The sequence below is a fragment of the Arachis stenosperma genome, chromosome 8 (genome assembly GCF_014773155.1).
Source record: "Arachis stenosperma cultivar V10309 chromosome 8, arast.V10309.gnm1.PFL2, whole genome shotgun sequence".
NCBI lineage: Eukaryota > Viridiplantae > Streptophyta > Magnoliopsida > Fabales > Fabaceae > Arachis > Arachis stenosperma.
The window spans coordinates 52,985,471-53,006,371 of NC_080384.1; the positions used below are offsets into that span (position 1 = coordinate 52,985,471).

At 31.6% G+C, this 20,901-nt stretch overlaps 1 protein-coding gene across 1 annotated transcript; it reads left to right on the plus strand.

Moving 5' to 3' along the window:
* The first annotated feature begins 2,044 nt into the window (after positions 1–2,044).
* On the plus strand, positions 2,045–3,261 carry LOC130945055 (uncharacterized). The gene has a single exon (XM_057873713.1). It carries the CDS (start codon positions 2,204–2,206, stop codon positions 3,014–3,016), a length of 813 nt encoding a protein of 270 aa, XP_057729696.1. The 5' UTR covers positions 2,045–2,203; the 3' UTR covers positions 3,017–3,261.
* The last annotated feature ends 17,640 nt before the right edge of the window (positions 3,262–20,901 follow it).

Genomic DNA, 20,901 nt, shown 5'->3' on the forward strand with positions numbered 1-20,901 from the left:
AAAAAAAAAATGACTAACCTATTTCCATGCCTAGTATTGATGGCTCAATATTTAGTCAATTTACTATTTTCTTCCCTCTTACATATGTTGTTATGTAAATTCTCTTATGTTTTTAAGCAAATTTATTATCAATAAGTTATATCTCAAATGATATAGTCGCTAATTTAAATCTCATTCTTAATTTAAAAAAAGTTATTACTTTTATATGGCAGATATATGTGGATACTAATTGACTAAAAGAAAAAATCTAAAAAAGCACACAAAATAATAAATATAACAGAATATAATTTAACTTAAAATATAAACATAAAATCCATTCATATCATTTCAAAGTTAAACCATTTAAATCATATAAAATTATTCATGTATTATATGTCATACTTTTATTATAATAATGTCTAAATCTTATATTACCAATATCAGTAGTAACTAGAACTATAATTTTATATAAGATAAATCAAGAATTATATTATAATTTTGCGTCATAAAAGATTTAGCAGGTCTGCATAGAGTAGAAATCTCTTTTCCTATTTACATTGTCTCTATTTTCATAGGAACTTAATCGAACTTTTATTATTTATCTCCATAAAAATTAATTCCTAAATATACTCAATTCAATAGGATTTTTGTTGCCATCCCTAAATATGTCCTTTGGTTCTAGCTTTTAATTAGTATCGTCTATCCGCTAGATATTGTAACTATATATATAAAGCAAAGTTTTAAAATTGTATATTTGCTTTTCAAATGATTACAACAACTAAGTTTTTTTTTTCTCCAAAGGTAATAAATTATATTTTATTAATTATTAAAAAATAAAATATAAAATTATTCAAAAATAGAACAATATAAAAATAATAAAAAATTTCTCAAAACAATATACTAAAAATATTTATCTAACAGAATATGGTCAAAAAACGAAAAAAAAAATAAGTTACTAAACAAATATTAGTGAAATAGCATTACCATTTTTATTTTTAATAATATCGCTTCACACTGTCCCTAAATTTTTCACATTACATAGTTGAATAAATTAAAGTTATAGAAAAAAGTAATATTATCAAAATAGAAATAAAAATATCTATTTCTTAAATATTATTACCCTAAATATTTGGTGAATTAAGTCGAATTGAATCGATTCTTTTTTAGTGTCTAAGAATTAAATCGATTTAAATAAACTAAAATAATTTTTATCTTTATTGTTTTATTAATTTAATCCACATATTTTTTGTCATTTAGTCCCACCAAATTTAATTCACTTCACCCCCTCTAATAGTTAATAATGTAATTGCTACCATAAAGTAATAATTTTGTATTTTTTCACAGTAAAGTACGATTAAAAACTAATAACTATATTAGGTATATACTAAAATTAATTATTAATATAAAATATATATTAAAATATAAAATATATATACAAATACATATATAATGACTAATTTAAATGATTGATTTTAATATGTAAATAATATTTTTATAAAAAAATAATAAATAACGTTTTAGTTTTGATCTAGTAAAATTAAATTCAAATATTAACACAAATACACTCTTTCGTTATCCAAAATATTAACACAAATATTTTAGTTTTGGTTCTTTGGGTTATGGTCGGGGAAATATTTTATCTCATTTCTTTATTTTTTCACAATCTCATTTTTTCTTCTATTCAATTAAGAATAAAATGATATAATAATGTTCCATTATTTTTCACCAATCCAAACAAGAGAAGAAAGAATCAATACTGAAAAAAGAAAAAAAAAAGAATGGAGAGTACACAAATAAGGGGGCAGATAAAATCTAAAGTGACGTAACAGAAATTGGAGGGAGATTCGTGTCGTTATCAAGCCGTCCACTTGGCGCCTATCCCCCCATCTCATTATGGGAACCCAAAACGACGCTCTTCTATTCGCCCACGTGCTCCATGCACCCTTTCACACCCGCCACGTCCACCCCTTCTCACGTGCCTCTCATGTGACTCACACCCATCAAGTCTTCAACCTCCTATAAAGTTATCCCTCCTCTTTCCCCAAACCCTTGCATTTAGGTGCTCACTAATGAACGCTACTCTCTACATTTCACTGTTTTTTCTTTCTCTCTGAATTATTTTTTTCAGTTTTCATCCCTTTCTCGTAACAGTTTTCAACAGAAAAAGAAATAAAAAAAATTGTAAGAAATAAAAGAGAAAAAGAAAAGGAAGAACTCACTGATAATGGGAGGTAAAGGTGGTTGTTGTGTAACGAGATATGCAACCGGTCCTTACGATATGTCCAAAATGGAGAAGATAATGCTTAGGTTTCGTCCTATAGCCCCTAAGCCAGTCGCCGGCGCCGCCGGTTCCGACGGTTCTTCATCGGAGAGCGGCGACGTTTTTTCCAGATCCGCCGGAAGAGCAGCCAAAAGAAAGTACACAAAGGGCGGAAGCGGAAGCAACCGTCGGAGGAGGAAAACCGCGGCGTCGGCTTCGGCTAAAGTTTCGCCGTTGTCGCCAGCGGTGACTCTGCCGTTGCTTCCGGAGACTCCGGATCCGAAGGAGGATATACTTCCGGTGGTGAAGGAGGACGCCGTGCCGGTGTCATGGTTTGGTTTCGGCGAGTCAACGTCACCGGCGAAGGGATCGGTAGTGGTGTTGACGGTGGAGTGTGTGACGGACACGTGGCAAAAGGAGAGAGGAAGTTCGAACGAGGAGACGATGAGAGTGAAGCTTAGTCAAGACACGTGTCCGGGTTTTATATCTGACGGTTACGGGAACGTGATGTGGACAAACGGCGCGTTTAACGGAATGGTTGGTGGTAGTGGTTGTGACGAGGGAAAGGGAAGAGTGTGGCTAGTGACGAACGTTGTTTCTGCAGCTGTTGCGAGTGCACCGTACTGCGGTGGGTTCACGTGCAGAGTACGGGTGCAGAGAGAAGATAGCAACACTGATCTGACGGTTCCCTGTGATGTTTGGAGAATAATCGACGGTTCTGGATTTGCATGGAGATTAGACGTTAACGCTGCACTTACCTTGAGCTTGGCCTTGTAATTCAGGTACCGAAAAGAAAAACGCGCAAAGAACGAAAAACGGTGCCGTTTGAGTTGCGGTTTTGGGATTTGATCTTGAAACCCTTGGTCTTGGTGGTGGCGAGGGCTAAAGTGACTTTGCTTGCTCGACACTGTATAACTGTAAATTAAATGCGTAATTTGCGTTTGGTGAGGTACTAGCTACTAATCTGCGTGAATCTGTAATTTTAATATATAATATATGTTTTGTTTTGTTGTGTTGGTTAACTTGCTACCATGACCAATTTTCACCGCTCCATTTCAGTAGCTACTTAATTAAACCTTTTTCTGTTGTTAATTTTGTGGTTAATTATGCTGTGTGTTGCTTATCCTTATACATGATTGCTTTATATAGATCAGATCTTGTTAATTAACTCGCTTGATTACATAAGATGAAGAAGGGGTAGGTCCTGGAATATTGTTTATATAGTTGTTAGTTAATTAGCTTGATAGTGGATAGTGGATCATGAAATTAGAATAGGATTCAATAATTATATATATCTTCGTTCTTTAAATCTGGATTATTGTTTTGTTTCTTTTGTATTCCTTAATTCATTTTGAAAAAGTCTAGGGGCTAGCAGTTTTATTGAATTTTGGCCTGTAATCAGTAGAGGAAGGTGAGCCATTGGATGAAATTTCACACCAATCTCACACCATCAAATCATCGTTGATAGCTAGTTAATGGCTAACAATCACAAAAATTGCTGCCCCCTAGCATTGCTCATTGATTTTTATTATTGTTGTTGTTGCTCTGGTAATGATCTGTGCACTTGAATGATAAACGAGCACATACAGAAATTTGAACTATACATGAAAAAAAAATCAGAAAACTTAAATTTAGCGAGATTGAAAGTTCAAATTTATTGAGATTAATGTTAAAAAAAATTGCATGAGAAGAAAGCTATGAGATCATGAAAAAAGATGCGAGAGATGGGGTAGCTAGCTAGCTAGCTAGGTGGGACAGGTGGATTTTGAATTGAAGGGAAAACTGTGACACAATAAAAACGCTGTTTAATTTGTGTGGTTGTTGGATGTGTATGTGGTCACTGGTTACTGGGTAGTAATAGTAATAGAAAAATAAAAATATTTGTATTTATTTGTTCGAAAAAGAAAAGGTATAAAAATACGGCACCATTAACCTCTTAACAAGTCTACGATTGCATCACGTAGCTGCATCTGAGCATAGCATGCATAATATACTTTTTTTTTTTAATTATGTTTTGGTGTCTTTAACCAAGTAAAATTCCTTGTCATCAGTGTCAGATTTATATATGTTATTATATTTTTTTTCTTAGTTATTACTTATTAATAAGCAAAAAGCAATTACCAGAAGCAGATGCTAGTAGCAAGTGCTGCTGACTCCTCCTCTGCTTATTCCATGGGAATAGAGAATGAGAATATGAAGAAAGATGAAAGCTTCGTTCTTAGCTTCCTATGTTATAGCTTCTGGTAAGTGACTTCCCCAGATTTCAACCACTCTTTAGCGATTGGAAAGAAAAAATAGACACACTTTTTGAGGACCTATCGAATGCGATAGAAATTTACCCAATTACCATGAGCTATTAAACTAACTTGTAGCACTTACTTACAAAGTACAAACCAAGAGAAGTAACCCTTTTGGTTTTTCACCTCAACAACCCTGATGTGTTTAACTTTAATGTTTACTATAAAATAGATATCTATCTCCCATAATGGAGATCTAATTATGAGTTATATATTTGGCTAATTTTTTTTGGAATGGACAAACATAATGTGTAATGTTACGGTAGGTTAGGAGTTTTTTTTTTTTTTAATGTGGAGATAGAAAATATGAGAATTATATTTCATGATCTGATTTTACGGATACATAAATCTGACTATCAAATTTCTGATTTTAAAAGAATAAAAAAATTATAAACACAAATTTGACTTTTAAATTTTTAGTACCCAAATCTGATTTTTAGATTTTTTTAATTGTTTTCTAGAATTTTGTGATACACTTTTTATCTTTATAATACAATAAAGTACATTTTTTTTTCAATATTAAAAATGAAAATTGTATATATTTAAAAAGCGTATATATTTAAAGTATTTAAGTTATTGGATTTTTTTATATATATTTTGTTTCTTTTTAAAATATTCAGAGAATTTAGATTAAGACTGCTGATTATGAAATTAAAAGAATTTATTTTGACTACTTTTGATAAATTATTATTCTTCATATTAGAAATACTATAAACATGAGAATAAATAAGTATTTATTAATTTATTAGTGGTATATGTTAAGATAGTGATGATTATAAGAATTAAATTTTGTGGATACGTAATTGTTGTGTATTCTTTAGGAAATCTTTTGTATGATATTTTTTTTAAATAAATTTTAAATTTAAATTTATAGATAGATTAGTTTCTATTATTATTTAATATAAATATAAAAGTTCTTTAAAATTTTAAAATTAATTTATCTATTTAGATAAATCATTTGATGTAAAGATTGTTCAATCTACGAAATAAAAAAAATAAAAAATAATTTAATAATTAAAATTTGTTGAAAATTAAAGTATCGAACAAAAAACATTTTGGGAATCTATTTGGGATATTTTTATTTATTTCTATAAGAGAATAGAATTTATATTATATATTTGAGTTGTTAATTTGACCGTTTTTTATTTAAATGTCTTAGTATAATCTTTTAATAATTAATAATTTGAATTAGCTAGTAAGCAATAAGCTTGACATAAAGAGCTAAAAATCAAAGTATTAATTCCTAATGGTATGGTTTAGTGTTCTTTTTCTTCCTAACCCTTCCTTAGTCCCTTGGGTCATGTTTGTTGGTGGAGTTATATTGATTTGTTACTGAGATGGAAAGTTACTACTACTTTTAGGGTTTATTTCTTTAAGATCACTATAATTATATGTTTAATTTTTATTAATTGATATGCCCCTTTCGTACCCTAAACTGTGGCAACTTCCCATTCGTTTGTACCATGAAATCTGTGACAAAGACGGAAACAGATCCTCCAATTAGATTGCAGTTTGAGCAATGGGAAAGAGACATATAAATGAGAATATTTTGATGATAAAAAAATAGACATGGTGTAAATAATATAGTACGAGATTTAAAAGATGGTAGGTTTGTGATGTTTTCTATTTTGGATTAAAATTTATATATTTGTTTTGAACATAACATGTTATGGACTTATGGTTATGTCATCTTCTTAGAGACAGAATTGATGGGCGCTTAAAATAGAGAGTATGAGAGTATATTTTTATCCGAAAAGTTCACTTAATTTAGCCATACATGATTTTATTACATATTTTTTTTTCCCTGAAAATTTGTCGGTATGAATTTATTTAAGGAGCTATGATTGTTTCAATATTAAATCTGAATACAGCATGGATGTATTTTTAAGTGGAGTTATAATCCCTAATCTTCTTGTAATTACTATTTTTGTATTTTTAATTCTTTCGTGCTCATTTTTTTATACATAACAAATGTGTTTAATAATTCTATTGCTCTTTATATTTCTACTAAATTTTTAATTAAATTGCAATAATCGTGGATATTTGTTTTTATATATAACATTTTATCACATTATATACAAAAGTAAATATTTAAAGAATTTTGTTAGGTAGACAATGACTTTTGTGAATAATAAACTCTAAAATTGGTCCAATAAAATAAAAATATACTACATTTTTTTAATAATAAACTAAAAAAATCTATATTTTTTCAAACATGATTTTTAGATTTTAATTCCGAAAATACGATTTTTTTTTTTTTTTACATTTAAGTAAGTTCACTGACTCCGGCGAACTCTATAAAAATTGGCATGTTCGTCCTGGTGAACTCCACTTTAAGTTTTTTGAAGCACGCACTTTTAATCTATATTATTTGTCTAGAAATAGTATAGATCTTATATAGGAGTACACAAAATACACGGACAACAAGCATGACTTCTTCAAGAATTTTTTTAATTATAAATTAAAAAAAAGCCATTTTAACAATAGCAACCATTGTTATCGTCTCTAAAAATACATAGGTACACTGGAATAAGCCATATTTAACAAAAAAAATTAATTATAAATTAAAAAATAATTATTTCCAAAAAATAATCCACTTCAAATGCAAAAAAAAAAAATTCGTGTTTTGAGAATTAAAGTCCAAAAATTATATTTGGGAAAATATGGATTTTTTTATTTTATTATTGAGAAAATCCCCTTTTAAATTATCCACCTAAATCTTAATGTTAGAATAACTATCCGCACACCTAATGAATTGAATATATTTATTATTTATATTGTTTAGTATTTTTATTATCTACTTATATTTTTTCATATTTTAAATGAACTTAATTAAAATGAGTAATATAAGGAGGCAACACTTATAATAAAAAATAAAAAATGTTAATATTAACTTGTAGAAGACAAATACGAGATTAAAAATTATTAATTAATTATACATGTTCTCTTGCTAATAGAATAATTATACCCAAAAAATTTTATCTAAACACAACTCACACCCCTGTTTCTCTTTTGGAAGTATTTTCATGTGAGCTGTACTTACCAAGATTACAAAACTCAGTCTTTCCACTTTGGAGTTTTAATTTCAAATCTTGCTTCCAGCAGAACTCTGATTTTCTTAAATTCCGTCATACAAATGTAGCTTGTAATGACATGTTAATTTGTTTTGCATTTTTCATCTGTTTTGTCGGGTGATATATTTTTTTCACCTCCCTTTGGAAAATAATATATTCAGGTGGTTTATATATGATGTCTAATTATTATCTATATATATCGTTAAAGAAATTTTAGTTACACAAACCGGAAGAGAAAATTGAACTTTATTTAATCTACTTTCGTGCTTAGAGGTTTAAATTCTTCATTGCGGTACACTATGAGTTGGTGTTGGTAACGTAATGTTTTCAATTCGCACTCTCTTTCTCTCTCGTTGTATTTCTTATAATTTCCTTTTTTTTTCTTTCCCTCTCCTTTTGATAGTTTTGTCTTCAATGTTTATCCTTTCTAATATTGTGTAGCTTGGCTTGAGCATTTTATATAGCTTGTCCTTTTCAGACTACTCTCAACTCAAGACCTTCAAGTAAGAAGAGTTATACCTTAACTTGTGGAAAAACATGGAGTATGAGTATCTTGTACAAGACACTTCCATCTTCAAATCAGTATATGAAATTTGTTTAAATCAAAGAGAATGGATTCATTCAACATACCTATGTCCTTTGTGTTTATGTCATTTTATAGTCTAAGTATATTTCATAGCCGTTTATCAATTATGAATCTGTAATCAATGGTAATGAAGTCCTTTCATTAGTTTGTAGAACATATCTTACGGAAATTTTAGTATTTGAATTATAGCGTGTAAAATATAACTAAGTTACAACGGATAGATCATCTTTAATTTTCTATTTTAGCTAAAGAGCAATGTTACGGGACCAATAACTTTTGTGATTGGTAGCCATCAAATAGTCATCAATGATGATTTAATGGTGTGAAATTAGTGTGAGATTGGTGTGAGATTTTATCCAATGACTCACATTTCTCTGCTGGTTACATGCTGACCAAAATTCAATAAAATTGCTGGCCCCTAGATTTTTCCTTAGCTAAAAGCCAATCTTTGAAAATTTTCTCTTACGAAAATTTTAGTATTTGAATTATAGCGGATTTATAGTGGATAATCGAATTATAAAATACAATTAAGTTACAATGGGTAGATCATCTTTAATTCCCCATTTTAGCTGAAAATCGATCCTCGAAAATTTAATGCCTATTTCCTCAACAACAACTTTAACGTAGACATAAAAGTTTCTAAAATTAGTTAAAGACCTAAAAAAAATATGGAGGTCACTTACCTAACTGATATAGGAAAAATCGTACTCAATAAACTAATACAAAGCATATTCAAGAGAGGAGAAGAGAGCAACATGATCTCCAAGCCACTCACGTAACTTCGATGAGGGCGAGAATAGAAGGATAGTCAAGAGACGCAGAGAGTGAGAAATAGAGAGAGATGATTTTCAACTAAAGTGGTCAATATTCAATAACACATTATTACATCCTAACCTAATCATATCATTGTGGATCGAGTTGTCAATTCGCTAAGACCAGGTGAAAGCGGGTTGGATACTCCCGGAGGCAAGTGATGCTACCAACCCATTAACCGAATTGTATAAGATCAAAACCAACAAAATGGCTCGTGCGTACATGATATGAACCATGAAGATATTGTCAAGGAGTCAAATTTGGGCTTACCATATGGGCTTCATATCAATAAGGAGGAAGGATCCCAAGTTAATGCAAACAAAAAAATTTGGGTTAAGATGTATGAGTGGGAATAAAGCCCAGGAAGAGGGAGAATCACTATCGGACCCGTTAGAACCACCAGGATTTGAGAATCTTAGATATGATGAAGAGCAGTGCAGCTATGGCAGTGAAGAATGATCTAAGAAGCCAGTAGACTTTCAATACTCATAATCCTGTCAGAAACACAATCAGAACAGAAGTTAGGTTCGCAATGCTACAGCATAATCAAAGGGCACAAAATCAAGCCAAAGGGGTTCCAATTCCAACCAACCAGCAAAGAAATCAAACAGAAGAGGAGCTACCTGAGGGGGTGGACATGGAAGATCGGGACATGCAAGAAGCTGAAGGGGGAGCGCAGCATCGACCCATGGCATCGCATAGGCCAACTGAAGAGAGGAGCAATCCAATTGGCGAAGCTTGGAGATTGGATCGAGGAGGGAGCGCCGAGGGGCCTAGTTCTATGCGGATTGCTTCGAGGCAGACGATCACTGCGGCCGAGACAGACCAAATGGATGCTCCAAGGCGGACCCACCATCAGAGGCTTCATTACCGGGCTATCGAGGAAAACGGCGGATGCGGGAGAACTCAGAAAGATACTTTGCAGATTGGACCGGAGGACACCAAAAGGGAAGGATGCTTCAGGCATCAAATCCATGCAACAAGTCGGTCTGGTAAGGGAGCTTCCGGCGGCAACATAAAGCGCTAACAGAGAGCAATGCAAGGAAGAGGACATTAGATTTAGGGTCGGGCACTAGCAGGATCGGGTTAGGGGTGAATCGGGTTCTGGTTGTGTGGCCGGGTCAGATCTCTGGCCCATGGCCCAGGTCCAAAAAAAAAAAAGAAGAGCAGTGCAGCAAGACAGAGGAGGGCAGAGAGATAACATGTGGTAAAACAATGGTGATGCGAAGAAGAAAAATAAAGAAAATTATTAAGAAGGAAAAAAAACGAGATGAAACCAAGAGTGTCATGCGAAAGAAAAAAACAGACAGAACTCGAGAAGAACAAGGCATAAGGGGCGATGAAGAGAACATTTCCTCAAGTGATGGCAATGAAGACAAACTAGAGAGAGGGATGCAAAAGACATGGGAAATAGGAAGCAAGCTTGGACTAGTTGTACAAGATGAAAAAAGAGCAACGAAATACCTTAGAAGATTGGAAGCCAAAGCTAGAAGGGACAAAGAAAACAGATTAGAAGTGGGCCACCGAAAACGATCAAAACGTAGCAAAAGGAAAGTAGGTGATTCTATCAATTTGTCTTAATAATTCTGCTATGAAGTTGTAGAGGATCGAAAGGAGCGAAAAAAATGGGGGTGATAAGAGAATTGGTGAGTAAAAATTGTGTGAAAATTATGTCTTGTTGAAACAAAAGCAACTACCATAAAAGATTATGAAATTAATAGATTATGGGGAAATGTTGAGTGTGGGTAGGATATGGTGCCAACAACTCAAAAATAGTGGAGGGCTGGTGTGTGTGTGTGTGGGAAAAAGGGTTTTTAGATGTTGAACAAGTAATTAAAGAAAATAGATGACTGTGCTTGGTGGGGACTGTAAAAAAATTAGAAGAAAAGATTTGGGTTATGTTACTGTATGCACCAAACTCAGTTACAGAGAGAAGAAAAGTTTGGGAGGAACTATTTTTTCTTAAGGGCCAGATCAATGTACCAGTAGTAGCATTTGGTGATTTCAATGAGGTTTTGCATACAAATGAAAGGAGTAGTGGAAGGGCTAGTACAACAGGTATGAGAGATTTTAGACAATGGTTACAGGATATGAAACTCGTGGATGTTCCGCTTGGGAGGGAGGAAATATACGTGGAGAAATGGTAAGACAGCAGCAAGATTAATCGATTCTGTTTAGACATGCTGTGGATACAAAGGTTCCCGAGTTTGAAAGCTAGAGCATTAAGATGTGCAAAATCAGATCATGTACCAATTATCTTAGAAGAAGAGACAAAGAACTGAGGACCAAAATCATTTAGGTCTATGGACATCTGGTTCTCACATCCCCAGTTCAAGAAAATGTTTGAAAAATTAGGATTTCCCCGCCCCTCCATTTCATTCTCACGTTGCTTTTCCTTCGATCAAACTACTAACCCCCCATCCCGAACGTGAACCCCTGTCTCCCCAAACCTCAGCCTTCCAATCCTCATGTCGAACATCGTCATCCATCCCACCACATCGCCAACCGTATATATCATTGGAAGCCGCCCCAACGCTCGCCATAACGCATCCGAAAGAAGTACCCGCGCCCTCAGTAACACCATTGACAGCGTCCCAAAGCTGCCAACAAAAATCCCGCATCCCCCGACCGCTTCGTTGATGGAACGCACATTTGGAGAAGAAGGAACGAATGTATTATCTATTGATGTGGGTGATGAGTATAATTGTACTGATGGCAATTATCAACATGTTCACGTGGTGTCTTTTGTCTTTCTTTTATGATTGTGTCTTTTAATAGACGTGTTTTTTTATACATGTATCTTCAAGAAGTGTCTTTTTATGCATGTGTCTTCTAATGGAAGTATTTTTTGTGGATGTGTCTTTTAAATAGAGATGTCTTCTCGAAAAGGGGCAGTGTTGGGGTTAGGGGATAAGGTTGGACTTGAACAGTGAAAAATAGGGTTAATTATATTTATGAGTGGTAATTGGGGGTGAATTAAGTTTATCATGAGTGATTGAACATGTGTTTTTTTTTTTTGAAATAGGCCCTGGAGTCTAGTGGTGCGGTATTTTATAACCACAGACTAACCGGCAAGTGCACCAAGTCGTACCAAGTAATACCTTACGTGAGTAAGGGTCTATCCCACAAGGATTGATGGATCAATCAACAATGATTGATTGATTGGCTTAGTTAGGCAAGCAGAAAAGGGTTTTGAGATATTCAAAAGATTTAAGTTCGAACTCAGAATATTAAAGATCGGCCGATAAATAAGTTGGAAATAAAATATTGAGAAAACAGTTAAGGCTTCAGAGTTATCTATTTTCCCGGATTGATTTTTCTTACTAACTATTTTAATCATGCAAGATTTAATTCATGGCAAACTATATGTGACTAGACCCTAATTCTTTAGACCTTTCTAGTCTCCTCTAAAATTCATTAACTGCCAATTCCTTGGTCAATTAATTCCAATTAGAAGGTGATGATCAAATTCCAGTTTATATACCACAAAAATCCTAATTATCCAAAAATAAGGGGATTATATGTCACATATCCCGTTAAATACAAACAATTAGAAATTCAAAAAAATATGTTTTCAAGCTGTTGTTCAAGTAAAGAGCTTTTTCAAGTTATACAAGAACTCAATTAGAACATGGGTCATACTTCCGTTCCACCCAAATTCATAAAATAAAGAACAAAAATAATTATTGAAATATAAATCAAAACATGAATTAAATTAGAAAGATCAAATGAATCAATCCATACAAATAGACAGAGCTTCTAACCTTAACAGTGGAGGTTTAGTTGCTCATAGAATGTGGAATGTAAATTTGTATAGAATTTTCTAATGGAATCCCCCTTATGGATCGTCTATAGAACCTCCAATAGAAGAGAAGTCTCTCCTTTTTATAACTAATCCTAATTAATTTAAAATTTAATTTCTAAAATTAAAATAATATCTTTTCCTATTTTCAAATTTAAATTTGAATTTAAATCAGAATTAATTAACTACTCCGCGTCTTGTAACGTGGGGACCACTTGGCTTCACTGGATCTGCGCCTAACTTGGGTGCTAAAATGGGGCCCAGAAATCACCCCAGCGTTTTCTGCATTTTCTGCACGAGGCGTATGTCACGCGTACGCGTCGATGGTCTTTTCGCAAGTCACGCGGACGCGTCGGTCACGCGTACGCGTCGCTGTGCAATTCTTCAAATCACGCGTACGCGTCGCTCCTCGCTGCCATCTCCTTTTGTTCTTGTGCTGCAGAAGCTCCATCAAATCCAGCCGAATGCTACCTAAAATAAATAAAATTGCAAAAGACTCAAAGTAGCATCCATATTGGCTAAAAGATAATTAATTCTTTATTAAACTCAACAAATTAGATACAAATTCACTAGGAAAAGATAGGAAAGATGCTCACGCATCATCTAGCCCAATGAAAGTTGGCAGGATTTGGCAAAATTTCTGTTGGTAACATAGCAGAATTAATAAATTTAAGTGTGTTATTTGCCTGTGAAAAAACCGGTCACAGTCCACTCACGAGTAATTAATATTTTCACGGCTATAACTTAGTACCTAGGTTTCTCCTCCTTTGTAGTTGTAGATAGTTAGATTGAAATTGAACATCTCTTATCTAACAAAAAAAAAAAAACATATGTGGTTTAGAACCACAGACACAAATGTATAATAATAAGATGCTAAAAAAATGAAAGACAAATAGAAAAAAAACACATATCTTGACCACCAAAATATGGACAATCTTAAATAAGTTTAAGGATGAAAAAATCACTCAATACAACTTTATTATTTTTCCAATTCGCTTTATTACCACCTCTTTCTTCTTGTCACTTTAACTTTGTTTCCCTCGTTACTTCACCACCTTCTTCATATAATCACTTCTTTCACCTCTTTCTTCTAGAATCATTTCTTTCACCTTCGCCCTTTATATCAATAGAGTTGTCATCATCACCTAAGGATAACCCTTTTTTCTCCCAGCAATGCTTGTTCTTGAAAAAATCAGAAACCAACCTAATAAATAAATTATATTTCTTATTGTCTTTCTCTTATTTTGTCTGTTCACATTTCAACTTACTTCACTGTTATCATTATCACCACTACCACCAAGAATTATTTTTCAATGCCAATAATTCGTAGTTGTGATGCATGCTAGATTTTCAAGAATCATTCTTTATCATAACTTAAGGCTATGCAAGCAGTAGAGGAGAAATAAATTCACCAACAGATGCCGCAACAACACTAGTAAATGAAAAATATCAAGATATCCTTACAAGATTCACAATAGGAAATAGTTTTGAACTTAAAGAAGTAGATGCTTCAGTGAACACGAAAAGTGAGAATGCATGGGGTCTCAATAAGTTCTGACAAGGACTTTTAACTTGCAAAAATTCAAGAAGTCTTTATTGTCGTGAGACACAATGTAACAACTTAGGTAGTCATGCAAATTATGCACACCCACAAATAAAGACAAAGATAACTCTCAAGGAATGATTGTCATGATACTAATTCTCCCAAAAACTTAAGTTGATAAGAGAGGACAACATGAATGTTTATATCTCTAATCTACCCCTCAATAAATTCACACAATGTGGGATCTCAATAAATTCACACATAGACTTTTAACTTGTAAAAATTCAAGAGGTCTTTATTGTCACAAAACACAACGTAATGGCTTAGGTAGTTATTGCAATTTATGCACACCGGAGAGGACATACAAAGATAATACTCGAGGAATGATTGACATGATGGCCTCTTTTGAATTTGATTGATTTTTATTGTATAAGTCTTTTTTTAATTTGTCTTATGTTATTTTTGTTTTCTTTTGGAGTTTACTAAGAATTGAACTCTAGACCTTTTAAACATAGAGCTCTGATACTATATTATGATTCTACTTCTCCCAAAAGTTTAGGTTGAAGAGGTAATATAAATGATTATATCTCTAATAACCGTGAGTAATACCAAAGTAAGTATGCCGAGAGAAACTATTATACTAAAACCTAAAAATAAAAGGGGTTTTATTGTAGTCGGTGACACTTTGTTCATAGGGTTAATATCATCGGCCTATGACCTTTTCCGAAAAAAGATGCATAAACGCATGATGGTCTTTACCATAAATCTTGATACCAAATTTATATGAAGTCCTGAAATACAATGAGCAAAATTTATTCAGTAAACTTTTATTTTTCTCCCAATGTCATTGTGCTTTTAAACCCTTATCGACTTTTTCGTATCGAGAAGATTTCGATGTGTTTAGCTTTTAGGAATATGAAGAGGATGATACTTCAATATTTGGTAATTTTCAAATAACAAATTTTGAAGTTGGATATGATGTTTTTAGTGGAATTTCATTTAAGTCCATAGAATATTTGGTATAGTGGTTGATGTTTAAACATGTAATTTGTTAAAAAGATATTTTTATATAACTCGTCCTTTTCAATGTACTCTCAAGGATTTAAAAAAAAAAAGTTATACTTCGAATTGTGAAAGAATATAGTCCGTAAATATTTATACAAAATATTTCGATATTCAAATCAGAATATGAAATACTTGTTTAAATCAAACAGAATAGATTCATTCAACATATATTTTTTGTGTTTATGTCATTTTATAGGGTAAGTATATTTCATAGCCGCTTATCAGTTATGATTTTGTAATCAATGATAACGAAGTTCTATCATTAGTTTGTAACATATATCTTATGACAGTTTTGGTATCCAAGTATAAAATAGAAACGTTTGTGTTTATATGATTCCTTGATAATGTTTGTGCCTAATTTTGGTTGCGGACTTCTTGATAAATCACTAAATTTGGAGGGCGTGATTATTACATCCATTATATTTGACACTATGTGGAGTGTTGTATGCATTTTTTAGCCTTCTTAATTAATTAAACAACCGATGCAAGTAATTGGAGATGTATGACACATGGTGGTATATAGGCCACTAGTGCTAATTAATTTCATTGATCAAATGTGTGATGATAGGTCACTAGTTTTAAATTTTTAATGCATAGCAAGACTTGGATTGTTGGATTATTATTGATGTGCCATGCAGCATACTTAGTCAAGTCACAAAGTGTACCACTTAGTGTAATATAAATATATGAAATTATTTTGATATTTTACTTATCTTTTCCTATAGAGTTAGTTTCATTCATTGATTGTTACCGTGTAGATGTTTTACACATATATTTTAATTAAAAAAAATCACCTTAAAGTCTTAAACGCTCCTAGTTAAATATTTGTTAATTTATTTTTTTGAAACAAATATTGGGTATATAAAAATGATTTTAAGGTACGAGTAGATCATTTTTTAAAAAGATATTTATTTTTTCACTTAATTACTATAAGATTGATGATAATATTCTTTTAAGATATCATAAAATCTAAGAATTTTTTAATTAGCAATAATAAAAAATTCTCAACGAGTCACCTAAAAAAAATAAAAAATTCTCAACTCTCTTAAACAAATAAAATCTCTTAATAATTAAGTAAAATATACGCTTAATACTTGTGTGTTTTGAAATAGTGGACAATAACTTATTTATACATATTACACGTAGCAATTATAATTTATATACATAAATGGTTGTGTCTTTTCTATTGCTAATAGATACAATATTTTGAACACATACATAGTTCTTAAAAAGTTGTGTTCTTTTAGCCAATAAATACAATATTTTGAATATACATAATTCTTAAAAAGTTGGGTCTCTTTAGTCAAATAGTACTAAATGGTTAGGAACCTTTTATTAATATTAATTAATCAAATTTATAAATACCCTTCAATCTTTTACTATTTATAAAATTTAAATGCCATACAAGTATATGCATAAAGAATGTGCCACTAAGACTAAACATTCTTTTAGTGTAAATTTTAAAGTTCTAACGAAATAATAGGTGTCTAATCGATTAAACCTATACTCTATATTCTAGTACAAAAAATCACACACGTTACTTATACCCTCAAAGTTTAAGAGTTTATAATTTTAAACACTTATATGATATTGTACTCATCTTGGTTTCATGAATATTTACGAGAATAAAACTTCTAAAATTCTCGATTAGAGCGGAACCACTCCTATATTCATATATGTGGAATATTTTGATAAATAATATTATCATTCCATTAAGAGTTTTAACTCGCCCTCCTAATTTATTGTAAATAGCACTAAATTCTATACCTTGGTGCTCCAATTCCTAAATAACTTGTTATTACCCATTAAACCTTGAAACTAGTGGTCTACTAGAATAAGGTTGGGTTCTCATCATTTAGCAATAATAGATTTTAATCTCATTTTAGCAGTAGTCTCTTTGATTTTATCCCTTGACAAACCTTTAGTCAAAGAGTCTGCTAAATTTTCTTGAGATCTTATATAAGTGATGGTAATTACACCATCATCTATTAGTTGCCTCACAAACTCATGTCTCAAACTTATGTGTCTAGACTTTCCATTATAAATCTTATTATATGTTCGAGACATGGTTAATTCACTATCACAAAAGATTGAAATGGTTGTCGTCTGCTGTGGCCACAGCTTTATATCATACAATAAATTTCTTAACCATTCCACTTCTCTATCTGTGGCAGATAAAGCTACAAACTCAACCTCTATAATAGAATGTGTAATATATGTTTGTTTCTTTGAGACCCAACTTATTGCTCCACCACCTATGGTGAAAATCCATCTTGAAATGAATTCGTTATCACTAAGATTTGTAATCTAACTTGCGTCGAAATAACCTTCTAAAACTGCGAGAAAATCACTACAATGTAATCCCAAGTTTATGATTTTCTTAAAATAACCAAGAACTCTTGTTATAATTTTTCAATGTTAATTGCTAGGTTTTTTTTTGTAAATTTTGATAATTTGTACACAGCAAATGCTATATTAGGTCTAGTACAATGCATTGCATACATTAAACTTTTCTAATACTTTTTTGATAATAATGAGATTGACTTAAAGTAAAACCAACTTCATTCTTATGTACCTTTATGCCTAATGTTATATCAACTTCATTCAAATCCTTCATCTTGAACATAGAAGTTAGATACTCCTTCGTTACATGAATTTCTTCTAAATTTGTTCCGATGATTAACATATCATCAACATATAGACAAATGATTACTCTATAATTTTTAGTAAATTTTGAGTAAATACATTTGTCTGCACTATTATGTGAGAAGCCATTTGATAATATCACTGAATAAACTTCTTATGTCATTGTTTAGGCGCTTGTTTTAGGCCATACAAAGACTTAATTAATTTGCAAGCTTTTTTTTTTTCATTTTCGGGTAGCACATAGCCTTTCGTTTGCTCCATATAAAATTTTTCATTAAAATATCCATTTAAAAAAGTCGTTTTAACATCCATTTGATGTATAGGAAGCTTGTGAATGGATGATAACATTATAAGAGTCCTAATAGAAGTCATTCTTACCACAGGTGCATAGGTATCAAAATAGTCTAGACCTTCTTATTGTCTAAACTCCTTGTCCACTAACCTTACTTTAAGGTTTGTAATGAACTATCAGTGTTATACTTTTTTCTAAATACCTACTTACATCCTATAGGCTTTGATCCTGGAGGTAAATCAAGCAAGACCCAAGTATTATTTGATAATATTGAGTTCATTTCATCATTTGTTGCTTCTTTCTAAAAGATAGAATTTCTTGAAGCCATAGTCTCTTTGAACGTTTGAGGATCACCCTCTATGTTCATCACAATAGGAATCTTGTTTGTCATAGAACTTCTAGTTCCTTCTACGAAAAAGGTGATAGCCTGAGAAGAAATAAAATTTGGACCCAAGTCCTTTTCTTTTTTTACTCTCAAACTCTTCTTTGGTTCAATCAATTCTTTGTCACTTAGACATTTATTATTTTGATTATTTATTTCTTGTAAAATATTAGTATCATTTTAAGGATATTCTGAATTAAAAATTGAATCATTGATAAATTTATTTTTTAAAAATTCTACCTCTCTTGATTCAACATCTATATTAGACACTAAGTTTAATATTCTATATGCTTTAGAATATTCTAAACACCCCCACACTTTTAGATAATTTAAATTAGATTTTCTTCCTTTCTAAATTTCATAAGGAGAAAAGTTTTTATGTCTTGATGGTATCCTATTATGGATATGACATGATGTTAATAATGATTTACCCCACAAATTATAAAGTAATTATGCATTTAGTAACATTGAATTAACCATATTCACTAAGGTACCATTTATTTTTTCTTCTTATTGATTTTGTCTTCTCCAATATGATTCACTTTAGAACTTTAAGAGAGATACACAACATTATGTTTTCGAGTTTCCTCCTCTATACGTATATGCCTTAGTAATTTCTCAATTGTGAAGTTCTCACCAAGATATAAAATTTTCTTCCAATAACCATTCCATGATGAAGACAATTTTAAAATAATTGCTCCAACTTGTGATGATTCAGAGATCACCACTTGTAGATCACGAAGTCTACTTATAAGGATTTGTAATTCATGAATTTGATCCATAACAGGCATAGTATCATTCATAATAAATTCGAAATATATCATCATAATAAATTTATCTATTACTTGTCGTTTAGTATTGTACTTTTCTTCAAAAAATGTTTAAATCTTTAATGGTGATTGAATTGACATATAGAGATCATAAAGTCAGTTGGATAAAGTATTGAGAATATGATCTCGACATGCAAAAGTATCTTCATCATATTTCTTCTTCAATTGAACAATCTTTTCTTTCTCTTCCGGTGTGGAATTTTCAGCGGTATCGGCAATTGGTGTAGTCTTTGGGTCAATCACATATGCAAGATTGAGAACTGAAAGAAGAAACATCATCTTGTCCTTTCAACGGTTGGAGTTCGTTCCATTAAAATGATCTAACTTGACAAACTTTTGATTCATGACTTTGAACGTTGTGTTTTGATCTTGTGCCATCTTCAAATATCTCTCTAAAAATTGTTGGGTATATAAAGATGATTTTTAAGGCACGATTAGATCGTTTTCTTTAGAGAGACATTTGTCTCCTCACTTAGTTGTTATAGGATTGATAATACTTTTTCCAAGATACAATGAAACCTAAGAATTTCATAATTAGCAATAGTAAGAAATTCTCAACTCTCTTGAACAAAGAAAATCTCTTAATAATTAAGTAAAATGTACACTTAGTACTTGTGTATTTGAAATAGTGGACAATGACTTATTTATACATATTGCACGTATCAATTATAATTTATGTACACAAATGGTTGTGTCTTTTTTATTACTGATAGATACAATATTTTGAACATACACAATTTTTAAAGAGTTGTGTTCCTTTAGTTAATAGATACAATGTTTTGAATATACACAATTTTTAAAAGGTTATGTCCCTTTAGACAAATGGTACTAAACGGTTAGTAACCGTTTATTAATATTAATAATAATAATAATAATTAATCAAATTTATAAATACCCTTCAACAAAAAACTCAACACATTAAGGTAGAGGATCAATGGAAAAGTACTAGATAGATAAAATAAATTAATCTCTAATCATCTTCGATAATGTCATCAACAACCCAAAAGATCAAATATCATTCCACTCTTTGTAACTCCTCATCAACCCGTTGACAACTTTCGCAACACCTGTTTTTTTATTCATGAAAATTTAGTCATTCCTTACTAACCAAGTGCTCCAAAGTCCAAATGATAACCAAAAAACCAAGCTCACTAACATTCTATCAATTCGACTGAAAGATTGTCCCCTTAACCACGTAAATTTACGGTCATTCAGTTCTATATCCACCAGTTTCATATTGTGTATCCATGTTTTAAAATCTTTTGCGGTTGTTGTTAACACACTAGCGCCTTTCCTTTCTTCCAACTGCACAACTTCATTGAAGTCACCCAT